Source organism: Martes martes (assembly GCF_963455335.1).
Source record: "Martes martes genome assembly, chromosome: 7".
Lineage (NCBI taxonomy): Eukaryota > Metazoa > Chordata > Mammalia > Carnivora > Mustelidae > Martes > Martes martes.
The window spans coordinates 51,126,770-51,154,718 of record NC_137894.1 but is presented as its reverse complement, the minus strand read 5'-3'; the positions used below and the strand labels follow the sequence as shown (position 1 = coordinate 51,154,718).

Below are 27,949 nucleotides of genomic sequence, written 5' to 3'. Positions count from 1 at the left end.
ACTAGTATATACCAAATCAATAAGACATTTTACAAATTATCCTTGCCCTGAAACCTGTACCCTGAGATTCTAATTCAGAAGATGAATGATGGGACTTAAGCATGTCAATTTTCTAACAAAATCTCTATGGATAAGTTTTGTATTTCCTTCCTTGTAGGCATTATGGCCATACTCAGGATAACATTTGCCAAATGATGCATAATCATTGTTGAACCATCTTTACCAAGCAACAAGTTTACATATCATCCAGTCACAGGTTCTTAAGAATGGAAAGAAATTATGCTGAGTGAAATAAGTCAAGCAGAGAGAGTCAAGTATCATGTGGTTTCACTTATTTGTGGAGCATAACAAATAACATGGAGGACATGGGGAGATGGAGAGGAGAAGGGAGTTGAGGGAAATTGGAAGGGGAGGTGAACCATGAGAGACTATGGACTCTGAAAAACAACCTGAGGGTTTTGAAGGGGCGGGGGGTGGGAGGTTGGGGGAACCAGGTGGCAGGTATTAGGGAGGGCACGTATTGCATGGAGCACTGGGTGTGATGCAAAAACAATGAATACTGTTATGCTGGGAAAAAAAAAAAAAAAGAATGGAAAGAAACTTCTAAATAATCCCATTCAGCTATACACCAAATGCTTTGCCCAACAACTGGTTCTCTGACCTATTGAATCCCACCTCATCCAGTGATAAGAAAGCAATTTGATTTCTGCCCAAGAAAAACCCCTTGTAATTATGTGTGGTGATAGTGATGGGTGTTATTGGACCTATGTAGAGATCATGTTGCAATACATACAAATACTGAATCATTATTTTGTACATATGAAATTAACAATTTTATATGTCAATTACATATCAGTAAAATTTTTTAAATGTCTTTAAAAGTTTGGGGGACTTTGGGGGACAATAAAATACACATGCTTATAAAATATATTAACAGGTCAAGGCTAAAAATAAACTCGCCAGAACATAATCTCTTCATTTACTAACAAAGGACAATTAAAATCAAATTAGTCTAAATGATCATTATTTGTTTTACTTGCATTCGTCCTAAGTCTTCTCATCAACAATATTGTAGAATAAATACCTAGACAACAATATGGCAGGAAAATCCTATGAATTTGGGAAGTTTTAATCAAGGCAAAGCATATTAGAGGATAAAGAAAAAAGGAACTAATTGTAGTAGGTTTGGGTAGAGAGCTTATTAATATTAAACTAGTCCTCTAGCTATTTAGTGTTTTAGGAATTAGAATAGATGTCAAATGCTGTCCTGGGGGGGATTGATCCTGAAAGCCTTTTTTAGAATGATGTGACTTAAGGAAAGCAATTCTTAATTTGATGGGTCTCTAACCAGCCTATTTCTCTTTCATTTTCTAGTGGAATACAGTTGTAGAACAGATGAAAAAAACAAGACCTATCGATATGCTGCCTACAAGAGACTCAGCTCAGACCTAAAGGCACAAATAGACTGAAAGTGAAGTGATGAAAAACATTCACCATGTAAATGGAAGCAGAAAATTAAAAAAAAAAAAAAAAAAGCTTCAGTAACAAGACTTATATCAGACAAAATAGACTTTAAAACAAAACTGTAATAAGAGACAAAGATAGGGATGCCTGGGTGGCTCAGTTGGTTAAGCCGCTGCCTTCGGCTCAGGTCATGATCCCAGAGTCCTGGAATCGAGTCCCGCATCAGGCTCCTTGTTCAGCAGGGAGCCTGCTTCTCTCGCTGCCTCTGCCTGCCTCTCTGCCTGCTTATATGTACTCTCTCTCTCTCTCTGGCAAATAAATAAAATCTTTAAAAAAAAATTTAAAAAAAAGAGACAAAGATATTACAAAATGATAAAGGTATCAACCCAACAAGAGGATATAATAATTGGAAATATCTATGCACACAACACTGGAACACTTCAATACATAAAACAAATATTAACAGACCTAAGGGAGAAATTGGTACAAATACAGTAATACTAGGGGACTTTAACACTCTACTTATATTAATAGATCATTCAGACACAAAATAAATAAGGAAACAATATCTTTGAATGACACATGGGTCATGTTCCATCATCATCTTAGATAATATAAATTCCCACTTTCCTCTCTGTTTTCTGAAGCCTCCCTTCCTGGGGCTACTATCCTTCTGCTTTCATCCATTTCTATCACCCCCTATGCCTGCTGCACAGTACTCATCTTAAAAGTGCTTTGGATGGAGCACTGGGTATGGTACATAAGCAATGAATTTTGGAACACTGAAAAGAAATAAAATAAAATAAATAAAATAAAATGGGAAAAAATTTAAAAAACTAAACTGCCAAAAAAAAAAAAAAGTGCTTTGGGTCACCCCTACATGGATTTCTTGAACCTGTCTCTTCCTCTTTGTTGCATTTGCTTGGACACATCCTCCCATACTTTCAAAGAAAGGATACTTATAAAGTAAATTTTGAAAATCTTTCCATGGCTGAAAAGGTCTTATTCTACTTTCATACCTGATTGATGTTTTTTTTTTTTTTTTTCTGTCTAGAATTCTAAGCTGAAAACCAGATTCAGAAACTTTTCTACCATATTGACGGGCCCAGTGTTATTATTGAATACTTCAGTGCTTTTTGCATTTTGTATATTTTTTGTGATCTATATTTTTTGTCTTTCTCAATAACTTAATAATTTTCTCAATCTCTAAGGTAATAAAATTGCATAATAATGTGCCTTAGTTATTGTTTTCTCATCACTAGGGTGGGCATTGAGTACATCTTCTGTATCTGGAGACTTAAATCTTCCTGCTATGAGTTTTCCTTTCAGCGTTTCTTTTAAATTCTTCCTCTCTGTCCTCTCTGTTCTCCTGGGACAAATATGAGTTGAATGTTTTACCTCTTGCCTAGATTTTTTATGTATTTTCTATTTTTCATTTTTTTGATTTTTTAAAATTCTACTTTCATGGAGAACTTCTTTGACTCAATCTTTCAACCTTCTATTGATTTATCTTAATTTTATTTATTATTCATTTTATTTAGTTTCCAAGACTAATTTTTTATTGTTCTTTTTTTAAAGTATCATGTTCTCATTTCATGATTGCAAATATTTTCTCTGATCAATGTGAAGATATCAGTGGTTTCCAAAGTGAATTTTTTCTGCATCATCTCAGATTCCACCAAATTTCTTTGGGTCTTCTGAAAGTCTCACTTTTTATCTCAACTATCTTATGTGTATTAAAGAATTTAGCACCAAAATTCTGCCCAAATGCTCTGGATCGATAGAGCAGATCTTACTAATCAATAGGCTGCTGGCCATAGTTCTAGCACAAAGGCAGCTATTCTATTTGTGATGTCCAAAGGCAGAAAGTGAAAGACTTTTCTCTAAAATAATTTAACTTCTTAATGCAAAGAGGTCAATATTCTCTTTATGAAGCATATGCCTGTGTGAGCATCTGAGAGTGAAGAGAGAGGAACCATGCCTGTCTCTTAATCTCCCTGTTACTAGTCCTGAACCCCACAATCTCCTTTACCTTGTGTCCTGGCATCTCAAACATGTCAAGGATTCTGGAAGATAAATCTGTCTATTTCTCCTCAGTCTCCCCCTCAGTTGCTACTTCAGTGTTAGCCTTTTCTAACCAGCCAAATCAGTTACCACACCTTTGTCTTCTCTTTTCCAAACATTTGTTATGATCTTTTGTCTGCAGAATCTAACTTCTGTCCTGTTTTCTTTGTTACTGTGAGTCTGAATGTATTTCCCCTTTGTGGTTTTTGTTGTTGTCTTACTTAGATCTTAGGGGGGGAAGGGAAAACTAATGTAGATCAAAATTTAAAATATAAGTTCAATATATTTATTTTTTAAATAGGTATTAATAAAAAGGATAGCTTTATCCATTTTCACAGAGGAAAGGTAATATGGAAAACAACTATAAGGAAATGCAATAAAATGTTAGTGGTGATCAGGTATGGAAAGCCTGAGTGCAGAGATACCATTTAAAGAGTTTTCAAAAGTCTCACTCACCAACTACTATCAACATCATAGTATCCACCTCCAGTGAAAAGGAGAAACTGGTAAATGTAATATTTCAGTGGGGTCACCATAAATAATGTCAAGTCTCTGTTACTGAAGGGAAAAAAAGGAGAAACAAATACTGGGTTTATAACAGGTAGACTCTCACAAGAATCTATTGTGCATCCAGAACTGTGCCAAATATGCAGAGTGGAAAAGAAGCAAGATACATTATTTATATCCTTATAAGTTGTAGAAATGAGATAAAATCCACTAAAAGAACGAAACCAGAAAAAAATGTGTCTAATACCATTTTATAAACTATATGGAGGTGTGCTTAAGATGCACAGAAAATAAACATTGGATGAAATTAATCAAGGCAGAATTCTTTATTTTTTTTTAAAGATTTTATTTATTTATTTGACAGAGAGAGAAATCACAAGTAGGCAGAGAGACAGGCAGAGAGAGGGGGGAAGCAGGCTCCCTCCCATACAGAAAGCCTGATGCGGGGATCAATCCCAGGACCTCAAGATCACAACCCGAGCCGAAGGCAGAGGCCCAACCCACTGAGCCACCCGAGCCCCCAAGGCAGAATTCTTGAAAGATGTGAGTCAAGAAAAAAGATCTAAAAATTCCTCAAAATAAAGTTGCCTTTTTTTTTTTTAATTTCTTTTCAGCGTAACAGTATTCATTGTTTTTGCACCACACCCAGTGCTCCATGCAATAAGTGCCCTCCCCAATACCCACCTTTTCTAAAGACAGAGGCTACCCGGCTATACTCTGATCTTACAACAAAAGGGGCACCTGGGTGGCTCAGTAGGTTAAGTGTCTACCTTCCACTCAGGTCACTAACCCTGGGGTCCTGGGATCATGCCCCACATCTGATGTCTTGCTCAGCAGGGAGCCTGCGTCCCCCTCTCCCTCTGCCAGCTGCTCCCCTGCTGATGCTCGCTCTTTCTTTCTAATAAATAAATAAAATCTTGAAAAATAAGATAAATTTATAAAAAAAGAACATAACAAAAAAGTATCCATTTTGTCCTTTTAAAAAATTGAAAGTACTTTCAACCAAAAATTTATAATACTTCACTTTTTTAGTCATTTCAATAGTTCAAATGTCAATTCATTTTAGTTGCTTTAATGAATCTATTCTGTGTACTGCAAAAACAAAAGTAGGATAACTTTCAGTAAAAATAATATACTATTGGGTTGATAGAGTATTCAAATTTTCCAATAAGTTCTTTAAAATATTGCTCCACACCAAAATATGTTAAATGTTCCTTTTTTCCCACTTCTACAGAGACCAAACTTTGAGCAGTTTGTGAATTTAAATCTAAACTCTTAATTGTATGCAGTGTATACTTCTACGTATGCATTTCTGTATTTGTTGTATTGTGTTTTCATTATCTCTTTATGAATCCATTTCTCCTACCATATTATGTGATATTTGTGGGGAAAGACTAGGAAAGGAAGGAAAGGATAAGATAAAGGAAGGAAAGGAGGAAGAGAAGGAAGGGAGAGAAGGTGGGAGGGAGCAAGGAGGCAGTTTCTGGGGAGATACACTTCTGTTTTTAAGAGAAATGGTCAGGGGGCACCTAGGTGGTTCAGTCATTAAGTGGCTGCCTTCAGCTCAGGTCATGATCCTATGGACCTGGGATCAAGCCCCACATCGGACTCACTGCTCAGCGGGAAGTCTGATTCTCCCTCTCCCACTCCCCCTGTGTGTGTTCACTCTCTCGCTGTCTCTCTCTCTCTCTCTGTGTCAAATAAATAAATAAAATCTTTTTAAAAAGAGAGAGAGAGAAATGGTCAGGTTCCTCAGAGGTATCTTTCTCTTGTAACCTCATTCTTAATCATTCATTATAGATTAAGAAAGCTTAATTTGAGTTGAAGGGGTCTATAGCAATTAAATGAGATACTGAGTTAGAGTGTTTATTCTCCTCCTCTAAAAGTAAGAAAAGATAAACCTTGACAATATGGAAAGGTCTAAATTTAGCCCACCTAAATACAGAAAAAGAAAATAGTCTCAAATTATTGCCTGTTCAATGAAAGCTACAAGACAGTTGAATTTTAGAGCATATTCCTTAAAATCATTAATAAGTTACAGACCGTTTAAGGTATCAGCTAATTCTCCGATTCTGCCAGTCTGATGAGCTAGCCCTTCTGCTTTTCCTTCAAGGAGAACTTGCGACTCCAAATCCATTTCATGGCATTCTTTACATCCTCATTCCTCAGAGTGTAGATGAGTGGGTTTAACATTGGGGTGATGGTAGTATAGAACACAGACACAGCCTTATCCAGTGGGAAAGTAGTGGATGGACGCAGATAAATAAAGAAACAAGGGACAAAGAAGAAAGTTACTACAGTGAAATGAGACCCACAGGTAGAGAGAGCCTTGCGCCGGCTCTCTGAAGACCGCTTGCGAAGGCTAAATAGAATGACAGTGTAGGAGGCCAGAAGAATGAGGAAACACCCCAGAGCGATGAGACCACTGTTGACAACCACTAACATATTTACCAGAGTTGTATCAGCACAGGCAAGGTTTAGGACTGGGTGGACATCACAAACATAATGGTCAATGACTTGATTATTGCAGAAAGGTAGCTGAAAGGTTAGGAAGGTCTGAACAAATGAATGACCCAGGGCTCCCAACCAGGACAGTGATGCCAGCACAATACAAACATTGGCACTCATGATGGTAGTATAACGGAGAGGTTGGCAAATGGCAGCATAACGATCAAAAGCCATAATGGTTAAGACAAAAATCTCAGCACAACCAAAAAAGTGGAAGGTAAACATCTGAGTTACACAGCCCCAGTAGGAAATGGTCTTTTTCTCAGAAATAAAGTCTGCAATCATCTTGGGTGTTGTGGCTGAGGCATAGGCAATGTCCACAAATGACAGGTTACTGAGGAAGAAATACATGGGTGTATGGAGTCGGGGATCAGAAAAGACTGTAAGCAGAATGAGCAAATTTCCCACCATGATCACAACGTAGAAGAGGAGGAATAAGGCAAAGAACATCAGTTGCATTCCAGGATCTTGGGAAAGTCCTAGGAATATAAACTCAGTGACATTGTTAGCCACTTCCGTGGGGACCCAAGTGATACTGGTTTGGTGGCTCTGGTTCCCTGCAAAAATGAATAAATACCACAAACCACTATAAGCATGGTAAAGCCTAACAGGAAGAGTCTTATGAAAATATTTAAGTGATGTTAAGTAGTAAATGAAATTCTTCATATTTCTTGAACATAGTTAATGGGTATTTTCCTCACCATTAATTTTTTACCACATTATTGGCTCATATTGGATTTTCTCTTACACTTAGACCTATACTTCTCAAGTGTTTAATGTGTGTAAGAATAGTGTGCCATGGGGCGCCTGGGCGAACACTGTTGGGCATCTGTGTTCTGCTCAGGTAATGATCCCAGGGTCATGGTATCAAGTCCTGCATAGGGCTCCCTGCTCTGCAGGGAGCCTGCTTTTCCCTCTCACTCTGCCTGCCACTCCCCCTGCTTGTATTTGCTCTCTATCTCTCTCTCTCCCTCTGTGTGTGTGTGTCAAATGAATAAATAAAATCTTCAAAAAAGAAAAAAAGACAAATAGTACACACCATATAAGTGCTAGAAGGATCACCTGTGAAGCACTTAGGTACATGACACATTGTAAATGAATATATAATTATCATCACCCATCTTAGTGACTGGAGAACATGCTGAATGGAAGAGGGAGAAAGTCTGGATAAGAGTCCTCTTAGGACACTAAACTCCTTACTATGCCCATCTCCTAATTCCCATTTCTATGTATTTCCATGCATTCCATGTTTAGAAAATATATCTACTGCTGACACCCACTCTCTCAAATACATTCTTTGATTACAGTAGTACCAGAATATAGTCCATATTCTTGAATGGTTTCCCCTAAGAGTTTAGGTAGGATGACCCAATAATGTTTGAACAGCTGCTATATTCTTCCTGAATAGTGACAATCTCAACGTCATCTGGGGTCCCCTCAGGGGCTGAGAAAATTATTCCAACTCTAAGACCCAAGATCTTTCTACTATCTTCACTGGAAGAAAGAGCATAGGATTTAAAGGTAGAACAATAGGGCCTGACTCAACAGCTCTGCCTCTAACAGGCTGTGTGATCTTGACATAATTTTTCTCACTTCTATTAACTTCAGTATCTTTCCCTGGGAAAGAATAATGCCACCCATGTAAGGATCATATTAATTAATGGACATAAAAGCAACAAGTTACCAGTAAATCTAAGTCATAACCATTTCAGTGGAAGAACTTCAGAAGCATCAGTATCAAATGTCTGAACATTGTGGACCAGGGCCTGTATGGGATGGATCATTTCCACTGGTCCATCCACATTCTTAGGTCAGATTAAGTCTCTCAGATAATGCCAAAGAATAAATATTAGCTCTAATGGTGTTAAAGAAACAACTTCATAAGCCCACCTAAATTATTTCAAATCAAACAAATTACAAGACTGCAGTTCCCTGAAATCCTCTCGGAAAGAGATTTAGTCTTTAGTTTCTTCTGTGAGTGATCTTCAAGGAAAAGAGATCAAATACTCTGGATCTCTTTCCTAACATGAAGTTCCCTCCCACAGCAAGCTCTTTGTGCAATAGTGTCCTTGACTTCAATATCCCTCATAGAGACATTAAGACACATGTACATGTTTTCATGTCTCTGGTCACTTGACATCATTTTATTACCTGCCAATCTTTTGAACTTATACCTATAGAAACATTTAAAGTCCCAATTTATCCTGTTCCTGTAATTGTCTACAACTGAGTAAATAACTTACTAAATATTTATGGAACTAAGAGATAAAGAATATGAATAAGTAGTCTTGAAAAAAATCTGACCATGTGTACATGTAGCTTAACACAGACTATTTATGGTACCTACATTTCACTCAACACCAATATTTATTTATCCTCTCAACTGAAATATTTATGGAGCACATTCACTGTGTCTGGTATTGTGCTGTGAACATGAAAAGATAAATAAAACCCAATACCTGACATAAAGCTTTTCATTTTAGAGTAATGCCTTTAAAAGACCTTCTCAAATCCTCTTAGACTGGACCATAACTTATGTAAAATCCTATACTTATACAGATGAAAAACAAAAACAAAACAAAACAAAAAAAAAACCCTTAGTGATCACTTGACTTTATTTCACTCATCAAACCGTTGGTCAAAGTAAAGTTCAGGGAGGAAACGGAATTATCTAGGCTGTACTGTTTAGTGTAAACCTGGAACTAAATTCCAACTAAAATAATATTGATACACTTTAAATTACAGTAGACTATTTCCTAAATTACTTAATAGAATTATTAGAACAGGGGAATTTGGGTGGCTCAGTTGGTTAAGCATCTGCCTTCAGCTCAGGTCATGATCCCAGGGTCCTGGGATAGAGCCCCACATCAGGCTCTCTGCTCAGAGGACAGCCAGCTTCTCCCTCTCCCTCTGACTGCCGCTCTGCGTACTTGTGCTCTCTGTCAAATAAATAAATAAAATCTTTAAAATTAAAAAAAAGAATTATTAGAACAGATGTTATAATTGGTTGAAGAATTTGAAGATTCCTTTTTATCCCTGAATATGATTTGAATATATTAAAATTGCCCTCGTCTTTCTCTCTGGTTGTTAACTTGCCATTACAGATGGGAAACTTACTCTGGCCATCTTGAGTCTGGTCCCACGACATGGATTTGGACAATCTGAGATCTTCTTGGATCAATAAACCTTTCTGAGATGGAAATGGGATCTCTATCTAGATATTGATGCTAAAAGATTGAAAACTATATAGTGATATTCCTCTTATGTGTTTGTCCCATTTCACAAAAGAATTATACCTATAGCCTGAGAAGGTGTCCTACATTATTTGTTCTCTCTCCCTCTCTCTCTCTCCTCTCTCAGAGGATTTTATGGCTTCTAGCTGTGCCTTGGCCTTCTTACCTTGGTCTGTAATACTTTATTTCTTTATTCCTGACTTCCAAGAAAGGGATTCTGCCAGCAATCTTTATGTATCATCACAGCCCTGAGGGAATGGCTAGCCAGGTGATTAAGTAGCATCTGGAGAGTACTGTTAGAGAAACTGCAAGTATAATTCCCATTAAGGGACCCCTTGTAAGACTATATTGGAGGCTACTTGGTAAATTACTTGTTAAAAATATGCAGGCCATTTTTACAGCTTTGCACAATTTACTCAAAGTTGGTACAAGGGAAGGTAATTGACACTCTGTATCACTATATTGCACCACCAGCCCAAGTACAGTAGTTTCTAAAACCATTAAACTGTTTTCATTTAAAATTTCATTTTAAAATTTGCTGAAGCTCAAGTACACAAGCAAAATGTTTTAAATCGGTGGCACAGTAAAGATAATGTCTTGGTCTTATATTGACATGAATGAGTTTGTAAGGGACTTAGGTCAAGGGATCTTGACAAGAATTGAGGATTACACTTCTGTGATCTAGTAGAAAATTGTTACTGAATTACAGCATGAAATTCCAGGTCATACCTGAAGTTCTGTGTATTTGAGTGGCACAACCTCAACAATGAGAAATACAGTAACTCTAATAGCATTCATCTCAGTAAGGCAAAGGATTATCATGTTGCAGCACAGAAGTACTCTTTTGTTGTTGTTGGCAACAGTTTATTGTTCTATACCTCTCTAAGTTACAAATAAAGGGGCTGTTTAGACAAGGAATGGCCAACTATGGAAGTACTGTTTTAATAAACTCCTACTCAAATTCTTTCTGAGATGAAGATCTGTCAGTGCTTCTCTCTTTCTCTCTCTTATCTTTGTGCTCTTTCCTTCCTTCCTCCTTCCCTTTCCTCTTCCCTAAGTTCCTTTTTTCCTTCACTTCCTGTTTTTCCTTCTTTAAAAACACATCTCGTCAGACAGAGAAAGACAAATGGGTGATTTCATTTATATGTGGAATCTAAAATGCCGAACTTATAGAAACAGAGAGTAGAATGGTAGTTACCAAGGGGGGGTGGGGTGGGGATTGAGAGATGTTGTGAAGGAGTACAAACTTGCAATTAGAAGATGAATAAGTTCTAGGGATATAATTCATAGAATGGTGCTTATAGTCAATAATTACTTTAAACCTGCTAAGAGACTAGTTTTAAATGTTCTCACCACAGAAAAGAACTGATAATTTCATATGGTAGAAGTGTAAGCCAAAGTTATGGTTGTATCATGGTGCAATATATAAATACCAAATTAACAAGTTTTATAACTTAACATTACACATTGTTATATTGTCAATTATACCTCAATTTGGAAATAAAAAAAGAAAGATTTATCAAGCATTTATTCTTGGCTGGGCACTGTGCCAGATCCTCCAGATTCAAAAACCACTGAATGATGGGGTATCCCAATTAGCAAGAAGAAAATTGCAATAGATATGCTGAGTGTTGTGCTCATTAAAGATAAGCACACCATGCTACAAGAATTCATATGAGGACCAATTAACAACACTGTACAAGAATAAGATCAGAGAAGACTCCCAAGAAGACAAGACTCTTAATCTGAGTACTAAAGGCAAGAAGTGGGTAAACAATTCTAGTAAAGGAAGCAACATCTTTAGCAACATTGGGATATGAGGAAACTGCAAACAGTTCAAAGGCTCATGCAAGGGGACAGGCCTAGGGCAGTAAGTGGGCACCGGGAGGAAGACTTGGTCTCAGAACAACCTTAGTCTTTAGAACTGGACCCAAGATTGAGAGTGATACTATAGCACAGTGAATAATGTGGGGACTCCTTGTTATTACCCTAGCTTTTCCTATCCCCACACACACTCTTATCCCTATAGATAACCATGATAACATTTGTATCAGACTGCAGGACAAGGTGGAATTTGCAGATGAGAAACCATATACCTGAAGAAAGAATTGGAAGAGACTGGTAGGGATAGGAAAAAGTTATTTATTTGAGAAGAAGTAGATTGCACTGTGTTTCCATTATAGATTTCACCATTTTCTCTAAGTAAAAGAATCTCACCAGTTGCCTTCTTTGTTTATGGTATAATTACAGAAAGCTTCCTGGGAAAATAAAGAGCATAAGGACAATAAATCAATAACTGGCAAGACTATAAACAAAAAACAGATAACCTGGATAAGCTATTCATTAAGGAAAAACTGTTGAAATCTGATCTAATAAAATAAATCTAAATAAAATGTGGAGATAGCTAATCATAATGTATCAGCACTGGCTCACTTGGTCTGAGAAATATACCACATGGTGTAAGATGGTAACAATAGGGCAAATGGCATATGAGCCATACAGAAACTCTATACTATCCCTGCAACTTTTCTCTAAATTTAAAATTGTTCTAAGTATTTTTAAATTATTTAAATTAAAAATGATGGCCTCAAAAATATGATGTTAAAGCAGACATTTTTTAAAAACACTAAAAATGTGTTTTGAGGACACAAGAACCTAACATGCAGTTCTTGTGTCAAGGTTGGTTTCAATATGAATGGAGGAGTTCCTAAGGATTTTATTGTCATATGGCAGGGGTCCAGACTCAAATGCTCTAATTCAGCTTTCTGCCCTGCGTTTCACTAGGATCAAACAATTGTATAGCCTTTTATCAACCTTTGTTTCCCTTTTAACATAACATTTAATAATAATGGTAACATAAGCAGTCAATACTTACTGAGTTCTGACCTTATGTAGAAGTGCTTATGAGAGCTTTACAAGTATTATTTTACATAGTTTTCTTTTTTTTTAATTTTTTATTTATTTTCAGCATAACAGTATTCATTGTTTTTGCACCACACCCAGTGCTCCATGCAATCTGTGCCCTCCCTAATACCCGCCACCTGGTTCCCCCAACCTCCCACTCCCTGCCCCTTCAAAACCCTCAAGTTGTTTTTCAGAGTCCATAGTCTCTCATGGTTCACCTCCCCTTCCAATTTCCCTCAACTCCCTTCTCCTCTCCATCTACCCTTGTTCTCTATATTATTTGTTATGCTCCACAAATAAGTGAAACCATATGATACTTTACATAGTTTTCTTGAGAACACTATGCAGTGTATGCTATTATTGTCCTCACTGTATACTCAAATGAGCGTCAAGAAGTTATGTTGCTTGCACCCTGGTGAGTGATGAGCTGGGCATGATGAAACTGTCTGACTCCACAGTCCATACTTTTGCCCTATTCTCTCCTCTCTGCCCTACTCTTCCCAATTATCTGACTCAGATATTATCTTAGAATGCTCTTCACATTTTTCTGGTGTTTACTGAAAGACTTTATATAAAATTAGATACTTAGGTGATCTGTTGATGCCTGATGGAACATCCAAATGGCAAGTTGTCTACCACATTTCCTGACACATAATAGGCACTCAGCAAACAGTTGTTGAATTAATGAATGGATAATAAATTAATAATGAATTAATGGGTGAATGAATATTAAAAGATTAAAAAATCCCTAGGAGTTACTTATTAGACAAACATCTCCCAGGAAATGTTTTCTATAAATTAAAAGCAAATATCTTGGTGGCATGCTGACATCTCTCCAATAATAACTGCTCATTTCTAAGTCTCTTAAAGGGAGAAATTTGATAATGGGAACTTTGATTTTCTTACCCCATTTGCCCATTCACATAATGTGTACTTTGGAGCTAGATGACGACAAACATGTTACTTTCCATGTATTCTGGAAATATGAAGTCAGTTATCCTCCAATGATTTCATGAATAGGACTTGTCTTTGTCTCCTTTCAGTTATTTCAATACCCCTGAAAGGACACATGAGCTGGAAAGAAGGAACAGACCTACCTCAAATAGCTGTGCTACCCAGAGCAAGAATACAAATGGAGCCCATGTAACATATGTCTAAAAGCTTTAAATCAAGTAACAAAATTTGAATAAGTTTAAATCTTCATACTCAGAGAACAATGTTCTCATGTTCTCATAATTGCTACAAGACCAGTTCCAAATTTACAATTTTAGGCTCCTTCACTAGGTGTAGGATATAAGTGATGAGTCACTGAACTCTACTTCCAAAAACAATATTGCACTGTATGTTAAAGAACTAGAATTTAATTAAAATTTAATCAAATAATTAATTAAAATCCTCAAACTCTTTAAATTTCTACACCAGACATGACAGTGTGGAAAGAGCAAGCCCTGCCCCTCAGTCCCCAGCCCACCTCTTCTCTTGGTTCTAAATCCCAACACAGGTGGTCTCTCATGTGTGAATATGGATTCTGTCACCCAGATTTCTAGGCTCTGTCCCCTCAGTTTACACACAGTTCCTTCAGCCTAAAAGTTCCCATACAAGTGTAGGCATTGCCATCAGAGGACAGAAATAAAGGAGAGGCTCAGGCAGGCCCTGGAAGTGGGTTCAAGGCATTTGAGAAGGGAAATCTGGAGATGATAGCAATCATGTACAGTCTGACAAACAGAAATTCTAATAATTTATTCATAAAGAAAATTTTAATATAGATAATTGATAAAGCAAGATTGGAAGATTGAAATCCCCAAGGGCAATATACATAATTCTTGGTTTTTCTGAATATAATGTTACCAATCCCAGATATCAACAGGACAATTCAAATGATATCCCAAGCCTCTAAATTTTGCTATAAAAGAAGAGCATTAGAAAAAGGGATGTGGCAGCCTACTGTCTGTCCATTCCAAAACTGCTAGAACTCATACAGGATTTCAATAACGTGTCAGGATATAAAATCAATGCACAGAAATCAGTCACATTTCTATACACCAAGAATACAGAAGAAAGAGAAATTAAGGAGTCGACCCCCCTTACAATTGCACCCAAAACCATAAGATACCCAGGAATAAACCTAACCAAAGAGGTAAAGAACCTCTGCTCAGAAAACTATTAAGTACTCATGAAAGAAATTGAGGAAGACACAAAGAATTTGAAAAATGTTCCATCCTCATGGATTAGAAGAACAAATATTGTGAAAATGTCTAGGCTACCTAAGGCAATCTATACATTTAATGCAATCCCTATAAAAATACCATCAATTTTCTTCAAAGAAATGGAACAAATAATCCTAAAATTTATGTGGAATCAGCTTTGTTGTAAAGCTTGAAATCAGGCAATGTGATGTCCCCAGTTTTGTTTTTCTTTTTCAACATTTCCTTAGGAATTCGGTGTCTCTTCTAATTCCATACAAATTTTAGGATTGTTTGCTCCAGCTCTTTGAAAAATGCCAATGGAATTTTGATCAGAATGGCATTGAAAGTATAGATTGCTCTAGTCAGTATAGACATTTTAACAATGTTTATTCTTCTGATCCATGAGCATGGAATGGTCTTCCATCTTTTTGTGTCTTCTCCAATTTCTTTCATTAGTGTTCTGTAGTTCTTCGAGTACAGATCCTTCAACAGACGAATGAATAAGGAAGATGTGGTCCATATATACTATGGAGTATTAGGCCTCCATCAGAAAAGATGAATACCCAACTTTTGTATCAACATGGACAGAACTGGAAAAGATTATGCTGATTGAAATAAGTCAAGCAGAGACAGTCAATTATCATATGGTTTCGCTTATTTGTGGAGCATAAGGAATAACACAGAGGACATAGGGAGATGCAAAGGAGAAGGGAATTGGGGGAAATTGGTGGGGGAGATGAGCCATGACAGACTGTGGGCTCTGAAAAACAATATGAGGGTTTTGGAGGGGTGGGGAGTGGGGGTTGGGTGAGCCTGGTGGTGGGTATTATGGAGGGCACATATTGCATGGAGCACTGGGTATGCTGTATAAACAATGAATTCTGGAACACTGAAAAGAAATTTAAAAAATAAATAAATTTTTTTAATTAAATTTTTTATTTATTTTCAGCGTAACAGTATTCATTGTTTTTTCACCACACCCAGTGCTCCATGCAATCTGTGCCCTCCCTAATACCTCCCACCTGGTTCCCCCACCCTCCCACCTCCGCCCCTTCAAAACCCTCAGGTTGTTTTTCAGAGTCCATAGTCTCTCATGGTTCACCTCCCCTTCCAATTTCCCTCAACTCCCTTCTCCTCTCCATCTACCCTTGTCCTCTATATTATTTGTTATGCTCCACAAATAAGTGAAACCATATGATACTTGACTTTCTCTGTTTGACTTATTTCACTCAGCATAATCTCTTCCAGTCCTGTCCATGTTGCTACAAAAGTTGGGTATTTGTCCTTTCTGATGGAGGCATAATACTCCATAGTGTATATGGACCACATCTTCCTTATCCATTCATCCGTTGAAGGGCATCTTGGTTCTTTCCACAGTTTGGCGACCGTGGCCATTGCTGCTATAAACATTGGGGTACAGATGGCCCTTCTTTTCACTACATCTGTATCTTTGGGGTAAATACCCAGCAGTGCAATTGCAGGGTCATGGGGAGGATCTATTTTTAATTTCCTGAGGAATCTCCACACTGTTCTCCAAAGTGGCTGCACCAGTTTGCATTCCCACTAACAGTGTAAGAGGGTTCCCCTTTCTCCACATCCTCTCCAACACACGTTGTTTCCTGTCTTGCTAATTTTGGCCATTCTAACTGGTGTAAGGTGGTATCTCAATGTGGTTTTCATTTGAATCTCCCTGATGGCTAGTGATGATGAACTTTTTTTCATGTGTCTGGTAGCCATTTGTATGTTTTCATTGGAGAAGTGTCTGTTCATATCTTCTGCCCATTTTTTGATATGATTATCTGTTTTGTGTGTGTTGAGTTTGAGGAGTTCTTTATAGATCCTGGATATCAACCTTTTATCTGTACTGTCATTTGCAAATATCTTCTCCCATTCCGTGGGTTGCCTCTTTGTTTTGATGACTGTTTCTTTTGCTGTGCAGAAGCTTTTGATCTTGATGAAGTTAAAAAATTTTACAAAATTTATATGGAATCAGAAAAGACCCCAGACAGCCAGAGGAATGTTGAAAAAGAAAACCAATCTCGGCAGCATCACAATTCCAGACTTCAGACTCTATTACAAAGCTGTAATCATTAAGACAGTATGGTGTTAGCACAAAAACAGATACATAGATCAATGGAACAGAATAGAGAGCCCAGAAATGCACCCTCAACTCTATAGCCAACTGTTCTTCGACAAAGCAGGAAAGAATGTCCAATGGAAAAAAGACAGTGGTGTTGGGAAACAAATGGTATTGTGAAAATTGGACAGCCAGATGCAGAAGAATGAAACTGGACCATTTCCTTACACCACACACAATAATAGACTCAAAATGGATGAAAGACCTCAATGTGAGAAAGGAATCCATCAAAATCCTGGATGAGAACACAGGCAGGAACCTCTTCAACCTCAGCCACAGCAACTTCTTCCTAGGAACATCGCCAAAGGCAAGGGAAGCAAGGGCAAAAATGAACTATTGGGACTTCATCAAGATCAAAAGCTTCTGCACAGCAAAGGAAATAGTCACAAAACCAAAAGACAACTGACAGAATGGGAGAAAATATTTGCAAATGACATATCAGATAAAGGACTAGTATCCAAAATCTATAAAGGGCTCAGCAAACTCAACACCCAAAGAACAAATAATCCAATCAAGAAATGGGCAGAGGACATGAACAGACATTTCTGCAAAGAAGACATCCAGATGGTCAACAGACACATGAAAAAATGCTCCACATCACTTGGCATCAGGGAAATAAAAATCAAAACCACAATGAGATACCACCTCACACCAGTCAGAATGGTTAAATTAACAAGCCAGGAAATGACAGATGCTGGCGAGGATGCAAAGAAAGGGGAACCCTCCTACACTGTTGGTGGGAATGCAAGCTGGTACAGCCACTCTGGAAAACAGTATGGAGGTTCCTTGAAAAGTTTAAAATAGAGCTATTCTACAACCCAGCAATTGCACCATTGGGTATTAACCCCCAAGATACAAATGTAGTGATGCAAAGGGGCAGATGCATCCAAATGTTTATAGCAGCAATGTCCGCAATAGCCATACTATGGAAAGAACCTAGATGTCCATCAACAGATGAATGGATAAAGAAGATGTGAGATATAGATATATAGATAGATATTTATATCTACATATAGATATAGATAAATATGGAATACTATGCAGCCATCAAAAGATGAAATCTTGCCATTTGCAATGACGTGGATGGAACTAGAAGGTATTATGCTAGGTGAAATAAGTCAATCAGAGAAAGACAATTATCAGATGATCTCTCTGGATATTGACTATAGGCAAAGGACCTCTGTGGAAATGTTGTAGAGTGAAAGAGAAGAATGTGATCCATACCAGGGATGGTAAGGAAAGTGTGATCCACAGGGGGATGCTAACCCCCCCCCTCACTCATCTTAGTAAGAAATCATCCAAGCTCTTACAAGACCACAGGTATTGCAATTTACCTAGTAAATCCTATTATTTGGTGGAATTTCAAATATTCTTTTCCTGAGTTATGTGTTTCAGCTAAGTAATTTTGAAAGCCTCTCCATCACAACTGATTAGGAAATAAGCAAATATAAAAATATTGCTAAAAGTCCATCATTATATTATTATTTAGTGAACAGAATTAATCTTTCTTTAGATAAAAGAAGTTGTGAAGATTCTAACATCAGAAATAAATAACCTTAAATATAAATGTTTTTGTGCATGTTCTTAGTGATATCTTAAATCTAGAGGTCTTCTGTAGGTAAAATAGGAAATATGCAATTAGTCCATCTAATTGAGGCAAAGATTTTCTGGAAAGAAAAATATTAGCTTAATCTTAATTATCTAAAATTTTTAGCCTTCCTGTGTGATCATATTTTTTCTGAGTGAACTAGTAAAAGTCACTAAAGAAATCTGAGATCAGGGCACTTGGATGGTTCAGTTGGTTGATGGTCAGACTCTATTTTAGCTGAGGTTATGATCTCAGGGTCCTAAGGTTGAACCCTGCATTGGCCTCCAATCTAGGAAGGGAGTTTGCCCGAGATTCTCTCTCTTGCTTCCCTATGCCCCTCCCTCCTCTTGCACTCTCTCTCCTTCTGTCTAAAATAAATAAGTAATTAAAAAAAAATCCCAGTTCCCTTGTAAAAATGAAGAATAATATTACCTCTTTCTAAAAGAGGCTCTGAGTCTTGGAATAACTATTTTAAACCATATATCATGTCTCCCCCCCCACTCCTTTTTCCTTTACAGGTCAGAGCTCTTAAATATTATGACCAGTTGAAGAGCCAGCTTATACATTTACCCTTTGCTGTAACTCCACTTAAAGAAATAGGATGCCTCTTCTAGAGAAACCCCCAGGAGAGAAAATTGGGAGTTTCCATCACCCAGAACTCTCAGGCTTCCTTGACTTTACATGTAAACTTCACAAAGAGCATGCTCACTTACCTGAACTGAACTCAAGTGCATTTCTAACATTTGGCACAATACATAACACAGTCCCTAGGTGAACATTAATAGGTAGGATGGTTAGTGCTGTTTTCAGGCTTTCATCAGAAGAGACTCTGATGGACATCAGAAGGAACCTCCTGACTAGGAGTTGTTACACCCAGATGAGGAAGACAAAAAAGGAGATAGGATACCTTCTGTCATTTGAAGAGAATTTAAAAGTGAAATGACATAAATCAAGGAAGACTAGTCATAGACAAGGGGTAGAAGAGTTGATCTTTCAAGGTGTCCTCTTGAACCTACTACTCAAGTTCTGGACCAACAAACTCCCTTTCTTAATATTTAACATGCAACAAAGCCACCATGCCTCAATAGCAATCAACAGCAATGCATTAAAATTTTGATGCTGGTTTTTATGCCAAAGTCATGGAATTGGTTTCATGCATATACCCATGTATGGGATGAGTTAAGGATGTCCCAAGAAAGTTATGCTTTCTAAATCACCTCTTCCTGTTCATCCTTTAATATGGCAGAAGGATGCCACATGCTTTTTTTCTCAGCTTCCTCATGGCTGTCTTCATTTCAGCATTTCTGAGTGTGTAGATGAGAGGGTTCAACATGGGAATGATCACTGTGTAAAAGACAGAGAACACTTTATCCACAGAGAAGCTGCCGAAAGGCCTCAGGTAGATGAATACACATGGCACAAAGATCAGGCTGACCACTGTTAGGTGGGAGGCACAGACTGAGAGTGTTTTGCATTGGCCCTGACCTAAGTGAGTTCTGAGGGTGATCAGGATGATGGCATAAGAGAACAGTAAGACCAAGAAACAGACAAGAGATAGCAGACCACTGTTTGAGGCCATCAGCACCTCTACTACATATGTATCCATGTACGATAGCTGATGACCTGTGGGACATCACAGTAGAAGTTGTCCAGTTCATTATGGTCATAGGACAGCTGGATCATCAGTGCAACCTGTTTGATAGAGTCGATGAATCCCCCACACCAACAGGCAAAAACCAACTGAAAGCACAGCTGGTGGTTCATGACTGTCAGGTAGTACAAAGGATTACATATGGCAACATACTTATCATAGGCCATGACTGTCAGCAGAAACATCTCTCTGGCTCCCAGAAAGAGCCAAGCATCCCTAAAAAGATATGATCTTGCCTTGCTTTAAAAAATCTCCTAATATCTTGGGCATGGTAACACAGTTCAGGCATTGGTCAATAAGGGACAGATGGCCCCAAAAATATTACATAGGAAATTGGAGCAGACAGGCATCAGCTCACAGTGTTACCATTATCAAGAGAATTCCCAGAAAAAGTCATGTAAAATAAAGAAAATATTAAGAAGAGAAAGAGTTGTAGCTCCAGGAAGATGAAAAGTCCAGAAGAACAAATTCTGTCACCTTGGAATCTTTTTTTTTTTTTCATCAAGTCAAGAATACCAAGTGACCTAGAGAAAAAAGAATCAAATTAGAACAAGAAAAATTCAACTAAGAAAAAAATGCAATAAATAAATGAATGAATGAATGAATAAAATAAAAATAAAATATATTTATTTATTATATATATTTATATATATGTGTGTGTGTATGTGTGTGTATATATGAGTTAAAAGATACTGAGTTTATATTTTTATATCATATTACAAGATGAAAAACTTAAGTTCTGTGAGGTGGGAAATATACATCCCTGTATAAATAGAATGAGGAATACTTTGCATACCTTTCAACTCCTCATTCCTATAATGTTTTCAAGTTGCATTTACAACAAACTAGGGAGGAAGGGAGGGAGACAATGAACCGGATATGAGGTGATCAGAACGTGAAAATCATTACACCAATGCATTGACCTCAGGCAAACTATCAGACCTGAGTTTTATTATTTGTTTATTCAATCTAATATGAAGATAATAATATCTTCCAAGGTTGTTTCAAGAATCAAATATAATCTGATTATGAACAAAATATACTTACATAAAAAAATCACTCATAGGTGGAATTTAAGAAACAAAACAGATGAACATAGAGGAAGGAAGGGAAAATAAAACAAGATGAAAAAGAGAGTGAGGCAAGCCATAAGAGATACTGAACTCTAGGGAATGAACTGAGGATTGCTGGAGGGGAGGGGTGGGGGATGGAGTAACTGGGTGATGGGCATTAAAGAAGGCACTTGCTGTAATGAGCACTGGGTGTTATATACAACTGATGAATCACTAAATTCTACCTGTGAAACTAGTAACACAGTATATGTTAGCTACATTGAATTTTTTAAATGTATAGTTGGCTTTGGGGTGCCTGGGTGGCTCAGGGGGTTAAGGCCTCTGCCTTCAGCTCGGGTCATGATCCCAGGGTCCTGGGATCGAGCCCCGCATCGGGCTCTCTGCTCAGCAGCGAGCCTGCTTCCCTTCCTCTCTCTCTGCCTGCCTCTCTGCCTACCTGTGATGTCTGTCTGTCAAATTAAATAAAAAATCTTTAAAAAAAGTAAAAATAAAAATAAAAATAAATGTATAGTTGGCTTTGAATTTAATAACATACGGTTATTATTGTTATTATTGTTATACATTGTAATTATTGCTATTGATTTTAAATAAACTACACTGAATTTAAATAAAAATTTTTAATGACTTAAGTCCCTCAAAGTGAGGCAATATTTATTTATTTTTATTTTTTTAAAAGATTGATTATTTATTTATTTATTTAAGAGCAAGAGTAGTGGGAGAGGGAGAGGGAGAAGACTCCTCACTGAGGAGAGAGCCCGAAGCAGGACTTGGTATCATGACCCTGAGATCATAACCTGCACTGAAGGCAGACACTTAACTGACTGAGCCACCCAGGCACCGCTACTTCTTCTTTTTTTTTTTTTTAAGATTTATTTATTTTAGGGAGAGAAAGAGTGCAGGGTTGTGGGAACAGGCAGAGGAAGAGGGAGGGAGAGAGAGAGAGAATCTCCAGCAGACTCCCTACTGCGTGCAGAGCCTGACCTCAGGACCTGCAGATCTTGACCTGAGCCAAAATCAAGTCAGATGCTTAACCAGCTGAGCCAACCAGGTGTCCCACCATGTCCATTTCATAGGAGAAGATAGTATGGGATATCAAAATTATGCTGTTTTTGGACTTTTCAACAACCATAGGTACACTTAAAAGAAGTAAAGTTTATACTAACATATTGTTTTGTCAATTTCCTCCTGCTCTACATTTACATTCATTCCTGATATTGGGTGGGAATATCTCAGATTACAAATAAAATATTAGAGAACATTGGCATATTCCTTCCCTTGAAGTAGTGAAGAAATAGCATATGTTTCTCTGTCTAGATCAGTATATTTTCAATCTACAACTAGCTCTTGGTAAAATATTGAGTGAGACAAAATTTGCATTTTTCTCAGTCAGGGAAAGTTATATGATAGTTATTCAGATATTCCAAAAAGAAAAATTCTTAATACCAAGAAATTTCACATTACATGGTATTTCAAGAAGAACATGTGAGAGAGAGATCGGGGGCCCAAGGAACTTTTGGATGTCTTAATAACACCGCATATGTGACCATCCTCTTCACCTGCCTATAGAGTCAGGTGCCCAGGTATATCTAATGCTACAATCTGATAAATATGGAAGAAACCATCTCACTGTCTAAATCATTTTGAAAAGAAAAGCACAGCAAAATAGACAGGAAACCATTTGCTGTCATATGTACAGCCCTACTTGAGCTCTAAAACAATGGAAATTTTCTAATCTCCTTTGGATATACCAAGGATTGTGAATTTTCATATAGAGATTACATTCTGGGTTCTTTCCAATGATCTAAGATATCTAATTAGATGACATCAAGCTCTTATGTAAAAGAACATAGGACATACAGAAAATGCTAATACAGTCAACACACTGTAAAAATATTTTATGAACAAATGCATCCCAGAATGAAATTGATTATTACATTATTATCATGGGCACTTATTCCATGGGAAGGAACTAGAATTTGATACTCAGGTTTCTACTTTTAATAGTTTATTGCATAATACCTATAGTTTGCTGAATAAATTATATCTAAGATTATATACATTTTTTAACAATTTAATTTTATTTTTTTCAGTGTTCCAAGACTCATTGTTTATGCACCACATCCAGTGTTCCATGCAATAGGTGCTCTCCTTAATACCCACCACCAGACTCAGCCATCCCCCCATCCCCCTCCCCTCCAAAACCCTCAGTATGTTTCTCAGAGTCCACAGATTTCATGCTTCATCTCCCCCTCCAATTTTACCCAATTCACTTTTCTTTTCCTTCTCCTAATGTCCTCCATGTTATTCCTTATGCTCCATAAATAAATGAAACCATATGATAATTGACTCTCTCTGCTTGACTTATCTCACTCAGCATAATTTCCTCCAATCCCATCCATGTTGATACAAAAGTTGGGTATTCATCCTTTCTGGTGGCTGTTTAATATTCCATTGTATACATGTACCATATTTTCTGTATCCATTCATCTATTGAAGGGCATTTTGCCTCTTTTCATAGTTTGGCAATTGTAGAAATTGCTGCTATGAACACTGGGGTACATATGGCCCTTCTTTTCACTACATCTGTATCTTTGGGGTAAATACCAAGTAGTGAAATTACAGGGTCATAGGATAGCTCTATTTTTAATTTTTTGAGGAATCTCCATATCGTTTTCCAACTGGCTGCACCAAGTTGCATTCCCACCAACAGTGTAAGAGGGTTCCTCTTTCTCCACATCCTCTTCAACACTTGTTGTTTCCTGTCCTGTTAATTTTGGCCATTCTAACTGGAGTAAGGTGGTATCTCAATGTGGTTTTGATTTGAATTTCCCTGGTAGCTAATGATGATGAACAAAATGGTTGAAAGATCTCAATGTGAGGCAGGAATCTATCAAAATCCTAGAGGAGAACATAGGCAGTAACCTCTTTGACATTGGACACAGCAACTTCTCTCAAGACACATCTCCAAAGGCAAAGGAAACAAAAGCAAAAATGAACTTTCAAGACTTCATCAAAATAAAAAGCTTCTGCACAGCAAAGGAAACAGTCAACAAAACAAAGAGGCAACACACGGAATGGGAGAAGATATTTGCAAATGACACTACAGACAAAGGATTAATATCCAAGATCTATAAAGAACTCCTCAAACTGAACACCGAAAAAACAGATAATCATGTCAAAAAATGGGCAGAAGACATGAACAGACACTTCTCCAAAGAAGACATACAAATGACTAACAGACACATGAAAAGACCATATACATTTCTTGTTTTAATGTATAATTGGTCTTTCACAGATAATGTGTTCTTTGTCTTCTTCAAATTTCTAATTAATCTTTCCACTTAAAGTATTTCTACACATCATTGATTCTCAACTCGGAGTATATGTCAAAATCAATAGGCCCTTTTTACAAATTATACTTGCTTGAATCCTGTCAATTCTAGGTTCTCAGAAGATGAATGATGGGCTTAAGCATGTCAGTTCTGTAACAAAATCTCTATAGATAAGTCATATTTGCACACTCACCTGAATATTACTGAGACATCAAAAAGAATGAAATCTTTCAATTTGCAATTATGAGGATGGAACTAGAGGGCAGTATGCTAAGCAAAATAAGCCAGTCAGAGAAAGACAAATACCATATGACTTCACTCATATATATGGAATTTGAGGAAAGAAACACATGAACATAATGGGAAGAGAAGGAAAAATAAAATAAGACAAAAACAGAGAGGAAGGTAAGCCATAAGACACTCTTAACTATGGGAAACAAATGGGATTGCTGGTGGGGAAATGGGTGGGAGGATGGAGTAATTGGGTGATGGGCATTTAGAGGGCACTTCAAGTAATGAGAACTGGGTGTTGTGTGCAATTATGAATTACTTAATTTTACCTCTGAGACTAATAATAAAGTATATGTTATTTAAATTGAACTTAAATAATTAAAAAAACTCATCTGAACATAATCTCTTCATTTATTAATGATGGACAATTAAAATCAAATTAAATGACAATTATTTGTTTTCCTTGCTTTCATGTTGTCTTCTTATCAATAATATTGTAGAATAAACACCCAGACAATAATATGAGAAGAAGATCCTATAAGTCTGGGCAGACTTAACTAAGGCAAAGCATATTAGAGGATGAAGAAAAGAAACTACTTGCAGTAGGTGTAGGTAGAGAGCTTATTAATATTTAAGCTAGTCTTCTAGCTAGTTAGTGTTTCAGAAACTCAGAAGAAATGCAGAATGCCAGCACTGCGGGACTGGATCTTGAAAAAATATATATTTTATAGAGTGACATTGCTTGTTAATTTAATATCTCTAACCTGCCTATTTCTCTTTCATTCTCTGATGGAATAGAGTGGTGGAATGGATTAAAAAAAAAAAAAAAGACCCATTTATATGCTGCCTACACGAGACTCACCTCAGACCCAATGACACAAATAGGCTGAAAGTGAAGTGATGATAAAATATTCTCCATGTAAATGAAAGTGGGGGGAAAAAAAAAGCTTGAGTAGCAATACTTACATCAGACAAAATAGACTACTTTAAAACAAAGACTGTAAGAAGAGACAAAGAAAGATATTACATAATGATAAAAGGATCAATACAACAAAAGAATATATTTTTCCTTTTTTTAATTTAAATTCAATTAGCAAACATATAGTACATTATTAATGTCCATGTAGTATTCAATAATTTGCCAGTTGTATATAACACCCAGTGCTCATCACATCACATGACCTTCTTAATCCTCATCACCCAATTACCCTATCTCCTCACCACTCTCTCCACCAGCAACCATCAGTTTGTATCCTACAGTTAAGGATTTCTCATAGTTTGTCTCCCTCTCTGATGAGTTCCCATTCAGTTCTCCCTCCATTCCTCCGTGATCCTCTGTGATGTTTCTTATAGTCCACATATGAGTGAAACCATATGATAGTTGTTTTTCTCTGACTGACTTATTTCACTCTGCATAATACCCTCCAGTTCCATCCATGTCAATGTAAATGGTAAGTATTCATCCTTTCTAATGGTCGAGTAATATTCCATTGTGTGTGTATGTGTGTATATATGTTTGTATGTGTGTGTGTGTGTGTGTGTATATATATATATACATACATACACATATATGTAAAATATATATCTCACATCGTTTTTATCTGTTTTTATCTGTTCATCTGTTGATATTGTAAATATTTCTGAACACAACAGTGGGACACCTAAATATATAAAATAAATATTAATAGACATAAAAAGAGAAACTGATGGTAATACAATAAGGTTAGAAGACTTTAACACTCCACTTATATTAATGAGAGATCAGCCAGACACAAAGTAAATTAGGAAACAATGTCTTTGAATGACACATGGACGAGATACATAGAAAATATTCCAACCAAAAACAATAGAACATATATTCTTTTCAAGTACACATGGACATTCTCCAGAATAGATCACATTAGGACATAAAACAAGCCTTAATAAATTTAAGAAGACTGAAATCATACCATGCATCTTTTATATGTACACAGTGGTTTGAAACTAGAAATAAACACCAAAACACACACACACACACACACACACACACACACACACACACATACACATACACACACACACACACACCCTGGGGAAAACATAAACATATGGAAACCAAATGATAATAAACAACCAATGGATCAATAAAGTAATCAAAGATGAAATAAAAAAATACATGGAGACAAATGAAAATAAAAACTCAATGGTCCAAAATCATTAAAACAGCAAAAGGAAAGATGGCAGAAGAGTAGAAGACCTAAATTTCGTCTGGTCCCAGGAATTCAGCTAGACAGTTACCAAACCATTATGAATACCTACAAACTCAAAAGGAGATTGAAGAGAAGAATAGCAGAAATTCTATGAATAGAAAAGCAACCACTCCCTGGAAGGTAGGACATAGGGAGAAATAAATCCAAGGCGATATACAGGAAGATAGACCACAGGAGGAGAGGCAGGCTCCTGGCAAGCAACAGTGCAGCAGAGCACAAAATGAGCTTTTAGAAGTCTGCTCCACTGAGGGATGTCACTGCAGAGACTAAGCAGGGGGCGGGGGGAGGCCTCCCTGGACACTGTGGTCTCAGGACCTGCAGGGTCACAGAAAAACCAGGGGTGCCGGAGTGCAGCAGAGCTCCTAGGTATCAGAGTGGGGAAGCTGGTTTAAGCACAGAGCTGAGGAGGGGACTCTCAGCTCAGGGTTGCTATAAGCCAGGATCCAAGGCACAGTTGGGCCACTACTCTTCAAGCAAGGACCCCACAAGTGGCAGATCCAGGGAAACACCCCCCTTCTTCCACTGGGAGGAGCAGTGCAGGAGTGTGCTGCAGGAAACTGCTGGGTTTGGAAACTCCAAACAGAGCCATGCACCAGAGATAGAAACACTCAATCACAGGCTGGGTGAGCTCAGAATGAAGCCGGAGACCAGGGAGACAGGTGTGATGACTTCTTTTCTCTGAGGGCTCACTGAAGAGGGGGGCCCCAAAATCTCAGCTTCTCTGGGGCTAGAGATTGGGAGGCTGCCATCTCCATTCTCCTCCTCCAAAGCTGTATGGAAAGTTTTCAGAGAACAAAAGCTACCTAGAGCAAACCTGAGCAG

At 37.3% G+C, this 27,949-nt stretch overlaps 1 protein-coding gene and 1 pseudogene across 2 annotated transcripts; both read right to left on the bottom strand.

The window, feature by feature from the left end:
* Window positions 1-6,123: 6,123 nt before the first annotated feature.
* Window positions 6,124-9,691, bottom strand: LOC308346628 (olfactory receptor 4S2-like; the record flags this gene model as incomplete). Its single annotated transcript, XM_080809691.1, has 2 exons — window positions 6,124-7,100; window positions 9,661-9,691. The coding sequence occupies 2 exons, from the start codon at window positions 9,689-9,691 to the stop codon at window positions 6,124-6,126; spliced, it is 1,008 nt and encodes a 335-aa protein (XP_080665817.1).
* A 10,195-nt stretch (window positions 9,692-19,886) lies between these two features.
* Window positions 19,887-26,199, bottom strand: LOC308346627 (olfactory receptor 4Q3-like; annotated as a pseudogene). Its single transcript has 2 exons — window positions 26,100-26,199; window positions 19,887-20,595 (listed from the first exon to the last, which is right to left on the bottom strand). The product of its transcript is annotated as an olfactory receptor 4Q3-like (transcript).
* Between the last annotated feature and the right edge of the window lie 1,750 nt (window positions 26,200-27,949).